General features: G+C 31.7%; 1 protein-coding gene across 3 annotated transcripts in view; it reads right to left on the reverse strand.

The window, feature by feature from the left end:
* Positions 1 to 12,302, reverse strand: part of LOC124359531 (serine/threonine-protein kinase Tao) — an 18,561-nt gene continuing 6,259 nt past the window's right edge. For all 3 annotated transcript variants that reach the window (XM_046812342.1, XM_046812343.1, XM_046812345.1), the window contains exon 3: positions 1 to 5,710. In XM_046812342.1, the coding sequence (XP_046668298.1) occupies positions 3,034 to 5,703 (2,670 nt within the window). In that variant the 5' untranslated portion in view covers positions 5,704 to 5,710 and the 3' untranslated portion in view covers positions 1 to 3,033. The remainder of the gene's footprint in view (positions 5,711 to 12,302) is intronic.

Genomic DNA, 12,302 nt, shown 5'->3' on the forward strand with positions numbered 1-12,302 from the left:
GTTAAAATCAGTTTTTATTAATCCACAGAATCAACGTAAAATTGAATATACGTTTATAAAGCCATATACAACATAGCAAAATCTTCTCCCTGCTAACATTATACAAATATAAATAAATGTGAACTTACGAAAAATCAAATTATGAATTATAAACAGAAGTCTTGAAAATATTAAGTTCTCATTACCTGAAAACTTATGAATATCATTTAATCAACATAATTTTATATATTAGAAATGGGTAAGATGAGTATGTAACAATTAACACTGTTCTCATAAAGCAATATATTTATAATGCATAAAGTCTACTACTAATGAACTTAAATATTTATAACATTAATATAAAAACGAGAAATTGTTTTAATTAAATTGCACCTTTGTTTATACAACTATAGATGATGACTGGCTATGTTCAGCATCAATCTGAAATGGCAAATATAGGAAAAGAAATATTTTAATCAAAGCTGTAATAGTACTTTAAATTTTGCTCATAAAATTGATTCCAGTGTTAAAAAAGGTTTCACACACTATGATTATTTACCATTAAAAATAAAAGCAATTTTAAGTCATAAAATGGATGTAATACTGACGGCCACATAATTATCAAAACAATTTCCCATTGTCCATGCAAGCGTTTATTTATATGTACAAAATATTAGGCTTATGTTATAATTATCATCTATATAAAAATGTCACATAAAAACATGTGACTCGTTACACTAAAGATTACATATAAGCTTTACAAAGATATCAGCATTATTGTTCCTTATACTGTATATTTATAATACCTAACCTATTCAGAAATGTGTTTTAGCATATTGCAATGAACCTACTTAATATTGCAATACCAATATTTTACAGTGGTTGTAAAAGCGAATGGAAATATATTTAGCAAAATTAAAAATTATAAGGAAAACAAAACATACATATATTTTATCTTTGCAATAAAAACTTTCTTATAACATATAAACAACTTAATTTGTTTAATCAACTAAATAAATTAACAAAATTTACTTTACTACATGTAAAATGAATATGAACAATTGTAAATATGAATTTTTTAAAGTGAAGAAATGTACTTTTATGATAATCAATTGTGTTTAATTGGCACAGTTCTAAAAAACTAAATCAGAAGCTATAAGCAAGAGTTTTGGTCTAAAATTTACTAATTTGTTCATAAATTAAGTTTTAAAGAATACTAAAGAAGAACTGAACATTATAATGCTAGTTTTGACCAAGCCAATCTGTTCATCAAGTATTCAAGGTTTGAAATTATATAACTGTCAACATTTCCAAAAGAATATAAACGATTGAATATTATAGGCATGGCCATGGTAGGTTTTAAACTATACTAAGATTCTATTCAAATTATAAAACTTCACAGGAACAAAAGAATGTAGTGACAGATAAGTGTAAAACAATTGCGGACTTAATGATCTAATAGCTCAACAAAGTCATCAATCCCTCCCTCTTCCCTTTCCACCATTTGGTGTCTTTTTTTGTACCTAGGCTCAGGATCATTCTACTAGGCTATTCTTGGTACAGCACTTTTCAATTTGTAACTGCAACATGAGTAGGAGTCCACCAAATTGTTTATTGTTATTATATCCGTACTAAATTATTAGTTTGTGATCGACATCATTAGAGTCCAATGATTCTAATTTCCATTTACAAGCATAATATCCAATAATATAATCATTTTGAAACTAATGTTTACTTAATTTAAAGAAATGCATAGCATGCAGAATTTATTGAATATATCTTAGAACAGGCTGGAGGTCTTTATTATAGGTTGAAGATTTAAACTGTTTTAGACATCTTGAATAAATGAATAAGGATAAATATTAAATAATAATGTATTTATATTATGTAGCCACATAGCCGATCTAATGTTTATATAAAATACAATGAGTAAAAAGTAAACATCATAGTATTAATAGAGCAAATATTTAATTCCACAAACAGAACCTTTTTCAAGGTTAAATATGAAAAATAGCATCTACATACTACACTGCACTATACTCTCACTCACTACACTCATGGAATTGAGTGTAACAATTTAAACCAATAACTAATTTAACTAACAATTGCATAGATTCCAGTGTTTACTTTTTATAAATAGAATGAATTTTTTATTAATAGTCACACTATAAACTTGAGTGACAATACATAACCTTTAGCTAGTGTATTTCCTCCTTTACATTTGATACTGTTACAGTAATCACTAATAATATTATAAATTTTAAACTACACAGTGTTGGAAACCATAAATATTTTGTAAAAAAACTTTTCTCTAGCAACTTTAAATTAAAATTTAATTTCTAATTTGTAAAAACATAGTAGACATAATAATTTCAAATTATATGCTTCTTTTGAAGTGTAACTTATTTGCTAACAAACAAGTAAAAAGTCAACTTCTTCATTTTTCATGGAGAGAACATAATTAACACTATAATAACATATTTATTTTAGCCTGCTCTATTTACTTGGAAAACAAATTAACAATCAACTCTCAGAAAGATAATTTGATATTAGCACAAATTGTAAGTTAATATTTAAATGTTTACTTGATAGTAAACAACAAATACTATCGACACTTTAAGAAATAATTTTAATATTTCATGTATGTTAATATACAAAATAAATAGATAACATAAAAGCAAACAAAAAACACTTTACTATTAACTGCAGATTATAGTAGTGTTATAAAGTATTAAGATTTATATAACATCTAAAAAGGAGTTTTTATAAGTTAATAAAGCTAAAAGCCTATATATTCATGAGTTGATTGTATAGAATATTTAAAATAAAATGAAATATCAAAGTTTTACAAAAAGAACTTTATGCAATTATTTATTGTTGGCCGAGCCACTTTGTATCGTTGCAAATTACTTGGTTAACTGTACACTTTTTGTATTTTTTCCAATGTAACACTCTATACATGTTTTCATGGTGAAATCTTATATAAATCACTTAAGAACATTAATAGTTGTCTAATTTAAAAATGCGTCTAAAACTGTTAATGTACATATAGGACTAGGGATTGGGACAATTGCTATGGGCTAGACTGAGCATGCTTCCTGAGAGACTATCATCATCAGGATATGATTCCTTTGAAGCTTCTGCAATTGCCAAAGCACTAAATCCAAGCCTTGCTGATTCTTCATCAAAATCTTCCAATTCTCGGTCTTGCTTTTCATGTAAGAGACGAATTCTCTCAGAACGTTCTTGAAGAAACTGTGTTGTTTCTAGCTCCATTTTTCTTTCTAACAATGATTTTCTTACAGCGACTCGATCCTCAAGCTCTTTTCGTTCCCTATTCCTCTGGGCTTCAGCTTGCATTTTATTTTTGCTCTGATATGCCATTAAAATTTCAAGTTCATAATGAAGTCTGTCCTTCAGGTGTTGGCATTCTACTTCTTGTGATTCATCTAATCTTATAGACTGCTTTTGAAGCATTTCAGCGATGCTCTGTTCATACTGTTCTCCTAAAAGAGCAAGTTTTCGTCTCTGCTCATCCTTTAATTTCTTTATAACAGTTTTTTGTTCGTCTTTGGAGGTTGTGGCCAGGATTTGCGCTTTAAGAGCCTTATATTGTCTGGTCTGTATTTTACAAGTTTCTCTAAACTGCTTTCGGATTTGCATTTCTTTTTGTTTCAAACTTTTGGGTTGTTGTTTCAATTCAAGAGCATGTTTTTTCTTGAGATCTCTTTCAGCTCGAGTCATATAGTCATGCTGATTCTGCTGCTCTGTATGGTGTTGTCTCGATACCTGATCTTCCCTTAGCTGATGGACTGCTTTTTGTTGGCGATATTCAAGTTCTTGTGTTTTCTCATGATGTCGCAACAACATGGAATGAGCCTGTTCTAATTGCTGTTGCCTCTTATTCAATTCTTCTCTAAGGAGTTCTTGTTCTAAACTATGAAAAGCTAGTAGTTTCTTACGGTGAAACTTTCTGATTTCTAGTTCCAAATATTCTTTCTGTCCCAATGCCAATTGTTGTTCTTCTCTAGCGTCCATTTGCTTCTTGTTCTCCTGTTGACTCTGAAGTGCTGCATCTTTTTGTCTTTTTGGTGTAGAATCATCTTGACTGAGTTCACGTTTCCATCTTTCTTTACTGGCTTTAAACTCCTTCTTTTTATGAGCATCAAAAGCTTTTCGGTCCTGTTCTTGGCGACTACTTATTTCTTTGTGAAGCTTCTTCTCTGCACTGGCATTTTGTTTCATTTTCTTTTCAAGATCCTGTTGGTGTTTCATCTGCAATTTTTCCAATTCCTTACTAAACTGTTGTAAGAGTGCTTCATATTCTTTGTCTAAAACTTGTTTATGATTGTCCATTTCTACTTTACATCTTTCCTCTAGTTTTATTAGAGCACTTTGTTGTTCTCTTCGCATTCTTTTATAGCCACTCATCTGTTCATGCATTTCTTCTTGCATGTGTTCTTTCTGTTGTTTAGTTACAATAGAGGTAGTTCTCAGAGTAGCAAAATTATTTGGACCGTGTTCAACCAAAGCACTGGAATTACTTCCTTTGTGACGAGTACGCATTGATGGAGGATAACAACTGTCATGGTTCGCTTCTGGAGCAGGAGGAATGCTGTTAGTTGAGCTGCCTTGAGAAGAAGCACTTACACCCATTGATTGCACAGAGTGCTCCGATGTAATACTATCACTCTTGCTACTGTCCGCTCCTGTTTGCTCGTCTGGGGTGTCATCAGCATCTCCTGCAGTACTCTCACTTTCACATGAATCGATCATCAGAATCTTTTTAGTTTTTCTATAATTTTGGTTATCTAGCTCATGGACTGCAGCTTTGGTTCTTTGAATTAAATCTATCAAAACATGGGGAGACCTTAGGCCATTAACAAATGAATGTGATAACAGTTTTCCAGATGTCGGCCTTTCTAATGGGTTTTTCTGAAGGCATGAATCAACAAAATGTCTGAATGTATCAGTCCATTCTGTTGACTGAAGGACTGGTGTATCATTCTGAGCAATGTGGTACAAAGCACTCATAGCATTCATATTAAAGTAAGGAGGTTTTCTCTCTGCAAGTTCTATACATGTGATGCCTAAAGACCAAACATCCACCTTACCATCATACTGACCTTCATCCATAGCAAGGATCACTTCTGGAGCCATCCAATATGGTGTTCCAACAAAACTGTTTGCTGGGCACTTAATACTTGCTGAGCCAAAGTCTGCTAACTTTACAGTTCCATTTTCTGTAAGAAGGATATTTCCAGCTTTAACATCACGGTGAATTCTATCTAGAGAATGTAAATAATGAAGACCTTGTAAAACACCTTCACAGATTGCAGCAATTTCTTCTTCTTTCAGTGGTCTTTTGTGAACTTCAATTATATCGGATGCCGAGCCAAGGCAATATTCCATGACTAGCCATGCAGTGTGATCACGCAGATAACATCCTTTGTACTCAACTGTGTTCGGGTGATTCAACTGTCTTAAGAATCTAATTTCTTTCAGGATATCTTGCCACTTTTCCAAGCTCTGTTTACCCAAGTATGACATCTTTTTAATTGCAACAATTTCTTTTGTGATAAGGCAACGGGCATAATAAACAGCACCAAAACTACCATGTCCAATTTCCCGTAGGTCATCAAATATTTTTTCAGGATCATCTTTCTGGAAGAGGTCAGCTATCTCTGGGTCTTTCAAGCTTCCAGGTCTTGGCACAGCAGGCATAGTATTACTGAAACACACAAGCACTAATATAGTATAAGAAGAATAGGGTTTGACAGCAAAAAATCTGTATGTTCCTGGATCTTTATTTATAATTTTGACTTGAAAGTCAGTCCTAATCAAGAGTTGACCAGTCCCCAGAATGTTAAGAGGCAATATATTGTTTTTAAGATTCACATTTACTATTTGAGATTAATGTTTTAAAATGAAGTTTTACAATAAAAAGTAAGTGAATATTAATTTCTAAGTATTGTATTTAATTACACCTAATTGATTGAATTTCATATTTATTAAACTGTTATCACTGATATCGAGGTATAAAATTGTCCAGAATTTGTATAACTTGCGACATCTTGCATTTGGAACTCTGGACCAAATCATATCCAGGCCATACCCACAGTATAAAATGATCTAACCAGCTACTTTCACATTTTGTTTTGTTGTCAGCACATCATCTCCTTGTAATGAGACAAAGTGTGAAGAGGAGTTAAGTTGGGCAAACAGCTTGGTGAAGGAATGCTACGGCGGCAGTGACACTGCAAATGGTAGCTGTGTCTATGACGGATAGTAGCCTATCCATTAAAACTACTCAATACATTAGACATATAGTGCCCTTCCTACAATTCGCATGGCGCATCTACTAAAGACAGGCAACACCTGTCCGCTAGACACAATGTTCACATAGTTGAATATATTGCCGATGGATCACAGAGGCATTCAGAGTTGCTGCGTATTTTATTCTCAATACTTTTTCTTCTCCTTTGTTGCTGAAAAACATCTGATATTGCCTAAAATCACCAAAGCAAAACAGCTGTCTGGATTCGGCCAATTTTGCAGTTTATGTTGCTAATGTTTTTAGACGAAAGTGGTGATGAGGAAAGTGATGTTAAGGAAGATGGCAAGATAAATGATAACAATGAAATGTCTGATGGTATGAACAATGACAGCAGTGATAGTAAAAGTGATAACCCACTGTCTAGACCTTCTTATTTTATGTGGTGTCAGATAAAATACTGTAAATACAATACATTTTACTGAAGGAAACGATTTTTTTTCGGACATTTGTCATCGTTCAGTGAAACAAGAAGTCAGTAACACTACGTTTTGAGTTCTACAATCTGATATTTTCTTCAGGTAAATAGTTAACCTAATACATAATTACAAACTAGGTTAAAATAAACAAATCATACCAAAGCGTTGTGGCATGCCTAAGTCAGGAATCACAAACACCATGTTGTTTGTCAACTTCACTAACTCTAAAAACATGCACTTAATAAAAAACTATACACAACACTAAAATCATTGGCTAGTGCCGTCTGGTCAGTCGTAGTTGGTTAGTAGACGAATGCAGATGTATTGTGACCTGTATTCTGTAGTTCAGTTTTAATAATTAGTGTTGTGTATAGTTTTTTATTAAGTGCATGTTTTTAGAGTAAGTGAAGTTGACAAACAACATGGTGGTTGTGATTCCTGACTTAGGCGTGCCATAACGCTTTGGTATGATTTGTTTATTTTAACCTAGTTTGTAATTATGTATTACGTTAGCTATTTACCTGAAGAAGAGATAAGATTGCAGATCCCGAAACGTAGTGTTACTGATGTATTGTTTCACTGAACAATGGCAAATGTCCGAAAAAATACTGTTTCCTTCACAATCCTTCCATCGTCAAATATAACATTCAAACAAATGACATTTTACTGGAAATCATGGAATAAATCCTACCATTTCGAAGCATTTTGCAGAAAACTGCACTGAATTAGATGTGTTTAATCACTTTTGTAACGAAACCTTTGGGGTTCAGGTATGTAATTAAACTAACAAATGTGCTAATGATAGCCAAGAGAACAAGACAATAACAGGGTTTAAAAATGGGAAAATGTTTCTGTGAACGAATTAAAGGTCTATTTTGCCTTAGTTATCCAATTGGTCCAGAATGCTGAGTCTACAATTAGTTGTTCTACTATAACAGTTAAGTACATGTCCATATCTGGTGAAACCATGGCAAGGTACAGATTAAAATAATTTCACGGTATCTCCATTTTTTATAAACCAAACAGATAAATTGAGAAAAATTGAGACACATAGCTAATCAGCTAATCTGTTACTAGCTTTCAAAAATATTTTCACCCCTGATAAAAATATTTACATTGATGAGAGCTTGATGATGTTACGGGGTAGGCTTTCTTGGATATAATTCAACCCATCAAAAAGAGCTAGGTTTGGGATAAACATTTACAAAGTATGTGATTAAAAAACTGGGTATTATAATTACAAGATCTACACTTTCTGCTTTGTATCCTTGGTGGAAGTAAGTAGGTTTTAATGGAAAAGACATATTTTATAAACTTCCACATTAAATTTATTAAAAAAGCGCTTTCGCCGGTTAAGGCATCATCAGTTTGACATTGTTTACAGAAAAAAACATATGTGTAAAATAGAATAAAATTGGATTAGTACAAAGTTCCAGAAGATTAATAATTTGGTAACTGATAACAAAGACAAAATTTTAGGAGAAAATTATACTACAGAACTTTTGATTAAAAACAACTACTCTCCATCAATTATTGAACGAGCTAAGGCTAAAAACAAAAGTTGCAAACAAATTACCAAAAAAGACAATCCTAATTATCTCACTACCGTAACTATTCCTTATGTAAAAGGAACATCAGAAAAAATTCGTACGATAAATTATAAATTTAACATCCGCACTGTTTTTAAGTCCCAAAATAATATAAGAAGCTATTTAACAAAATTAAAACCGAAAAACAAACATCAAGAAACCAAGAATGTGATATATAAAATTGACTGTGATTGCAACAAGACATATATCGGCCAAACATCAAGACCTGTGGAAATTAGGGTAAAAGAACATATTTATAAATTATAAAAAAGAAAACATTGAAAAATCTAAATTAGTTGAACATGCAGTAAAGGAAAATCATCATATAAATTTTGAATCGTCTAGTGTAGTGTTTAAAGAATCTTCCTGGACTAAAAGAAATCAAATTGAAAGTGCGTGTATGACAGTTTTAAAAGATAATTGTATTTCCCAACCTTCCGTAAATTTCAGTGATATTTTTATACCATTAGTGAAAAAAGAAATCCATTCCAAAATTATGAATTGCAAACCATATTTTTCTACATAATTCTTTTATAATTTATTAGTTTTTGGTCTTTACAGTTAGTTTTAAATTTTATTCTATTTTATCATATGTTTATTCTATTTTACACATATGTTTTTTTCTGTAAACAATGTCAAACTGATGATGCCTTAACCGGCGAAAGCGCTTTTTTAATAAATTTTTATGTGGAAGTTTATAAAATATGTCTTTTCCATTAAGATCTACACTGGCAAAAAAGATACTAGTAGACTTAATCAAGAGTTCTCAGTCAGTGAACAAGTTGTCTTGGACTTATGTTCAGTTACTTTGGAACAGGGAGGTGTACTGTTCATCAACAACTGATACAGTTCGCCAAAATCCATCTAGAAGCTTCAGGAAAGACAAACATATGGTTTGGGAACTGTAAGGTCAATATACAAAATTTACATGCTGATCTGAAGAAACAAAGATTTAAAAAGAATGCATAACTTTAGTTTCACTGACAATATGAATGTCTCAAGTGGAAGGCCAGGATAGATGTCACAATGTTGTCCATGAGCGGCCACATGTTGTAGATCACTTCTCAAAAAGAAAGAAGTAGACAACCCAAAGGGTCTGGTTGATTATAATGTATGAGGTTGATAAACAAGATTAGGGATTATCCTCCTTCCCTGTGATGTGAAGAACCATAAAAGAATACAAAAAGATTTTTTTCTATTCCTTTGATATGTTGCTATCTAAAATTGCCTCATAGTGCATAAATGACTGAAAAAATCAATCTCAACATTTAGAATAAATTTGGTAGGGCAAATACTGCAGAATGTGCAGCTGCCGACCAGGTAACTACTGATAGGCATCCCATTTGTGATGAATCACTACTGTATCTTCAAGAAAAGTTTTGGGGGCATTTTATTGAAAAAATGCCCCAACCATCAAAGCCGGGCCCTCAAGAAAATGCAAAGTTTGTGCCTTACAGTGACAAAGTAAAACTGTATCCACCATGGAAAAAGTTATACTTCATTTCTGCCAGTTATACCAAGGTACATACTAGATTATAATATGAATAAAAATTGGTCAATAAATAAAGAATTTAACTTTTTTTTAAACTATCCCCTTAACCCGGATTTTTCACCTAGCATCTTTCCAAGCAGAGAATCTGAGGGGACTTTACACCTAGAGGATCGGCGCTGGACCTAAAGTTGGCCTATTCCTACTGCCCACACTCTCCTTTATGTTGTGGCAGTAATTATATAATTACAGTTGGTAGTAAACTTGATTCACAGTGGCGTTTGTATTAGCCACAACCTAAAATTTGAAAAAACCATCCTTGTCTATCTATAGCTCCTTTTATTCATTAGTTTGTTTTTATTTTATTTGTGACCTAGGGTACCCTGGAATTACCCAGGCAATTGTAGGCTGAGCCACCCATAACAATTATATCATCTTGTGAAGACTTTTTATTTGATAGGTGCAAAATTCATTGCAGCCATAGTAATTTGCTATGTACGTATACAATCCTCACACTTTAATAAGGCAGAATATGGTAGAAAGAGTAAAACTAAGAACTACGGATGTGACAGGTCAACAAAAAATGCTTCAGGGAGGTAATCTTCAAAAAGATGGACTTTATCCCATACAAAACCTTATGCCACTTCTCAAGAGGTAGGCTACTTTTCATGATGTACGAAGGAAAATTCCATGTACAAAGAGCGTAGAAAGTTTGTGGATAGAACCTCTAAGGACATTAAAGTCCATTTTTTGAGAAGAAGTACATGATCCGTAAGGTAAAACGTTTGCACAGTAACATAGTAATGCCATATATGATCAATGTATTTCAATTTAAGTGAAAATTAAATCTGAGAATAGTTTTTCAAATTATACTGAGAGGTATTGAAACAAATGTTTGGAAAAAATTAGCAGGTTATTGAGAAAGTTAGGGAAATTTTATTTACTAGTCTGGTAAATTGGGTGGTAGATTGGGAATAGTTCACATAGCCAAACTTCCAAATAGCCCAATACTAAAAACAGAATAAATAATATAAAATACGAAAGACACACATCAAAAATTTCAATTTCTCAAAGAAGAATTTAATTATAAAATTTCAAAGTTAACTAGTGTGTTTTTACATTTCCGTACAGTTCATAAAACAATACATATTACTGCTCCAATGTTCAATTGACCGAAATGAATCTGTCTATGAAAAATTGTATTATACAGTTAGAAAATTGATTTATAGTCAGTGGATGTGCGAAAGGTGCTTTCAGACTTGGTCTGTTGATTAAGACAAGTAAGAGAACAATAAATAATAGAGCAAGAATTAATGAGTGGTAAGACAAATGACATTTTTTTTAAACATTTGTTTAAATCACTTGTAACTATTTTGTTTACGATAGTTTAATTTAATTTATTTGTGTCTTTTATATGTTTATATCAGTCATTGTTACTTGATGTAAATACAATGTGTTAATTTTATCATTTTGTTAAGAGTTTTTTTCTTGTAAGGTTCCATAGAAAATATAATAAGATGTAAAACATAGTGCACTGTCTTTGCAACATAGCAGTATTATTTAAATTGTCAATTTGTGTGTATATTTATTTTCTAATCCAACCATTGTTTGTTCTTAAGTCCAAAGTAATTTTAATTCCATAATGATAAATTAACCTGTTTTATTATGTTATAACATAAATAATGATTAATTTATATTTATAACTTACTAATTTTATTTACAACATATTATAACTTTTATAGTATATTAACTTGTATATTATATTAAGATTTTCTCTATATTTTATTTATAGCTTACTAATTTTGTTTTCATATAAAGTACTCTTAGTTGTGATTAGATTTGAAAATGAATTACATTAAATAAATGTCAAAAACCTTAATTGATGACCAGTTTTAATTTTTATTTATTTACGCTCTATTGAAAACATTACCTACTTAACTCAAAATCGAAGATCTTCCATATCAAACTTCAGATGGTTAACTTTCTTATCGGTTATCCATTCGATAAAAATAACCGACTCGTTAGTCGCTTATAAAAACCGTTTGGTTATCCCATCATCACTATTTCCGAGGAAACCATAAGACATGCATGTATTATACAAGCAGTCTAACACACTGACTGGAGCTGAACTCCCTTATTATACTGAATGTTTGTGATGTAGCTTTCTTAAGTACTGTAATTGCTCTTTGATCTGATATTTACTAAGGTCAAGATATATTTATAGATTTGGTCCAATAACTTGATTGGAGATGAACTTACACAGCTATTATTCCAATAGTCTGTAAGGAAACCCATTGTATGGCAACAAAATAAAAAAATAATACCACTATTTTTCTACTGAATAAAGTTTTGCCATGTTTCTCATTAACATACACACACACACGCACACGCGCACGCACACGCGCGCGCGTGCACACACACACACACACACACACAGAAATATATATATATATTTCTTTTACAAAACTTACTTTTATATCTATTAAGATAAA

This window comes from Homalodisca vitripennis, chromosome 4 (genome assembly GCF_021130785.1).
Source record: "Homalodisca vitripennis isolate AUS2020 chromosome 4, UT_GWSS_2.1, whole genome shotgun sequence".
Classification (NCBI taxonomy): Eukaryota; Metazoa; Arthropoda; class Insecta; order Hemiptera; family Cicadellidae; genus Homalodisca; species Homalodisca vitripennis.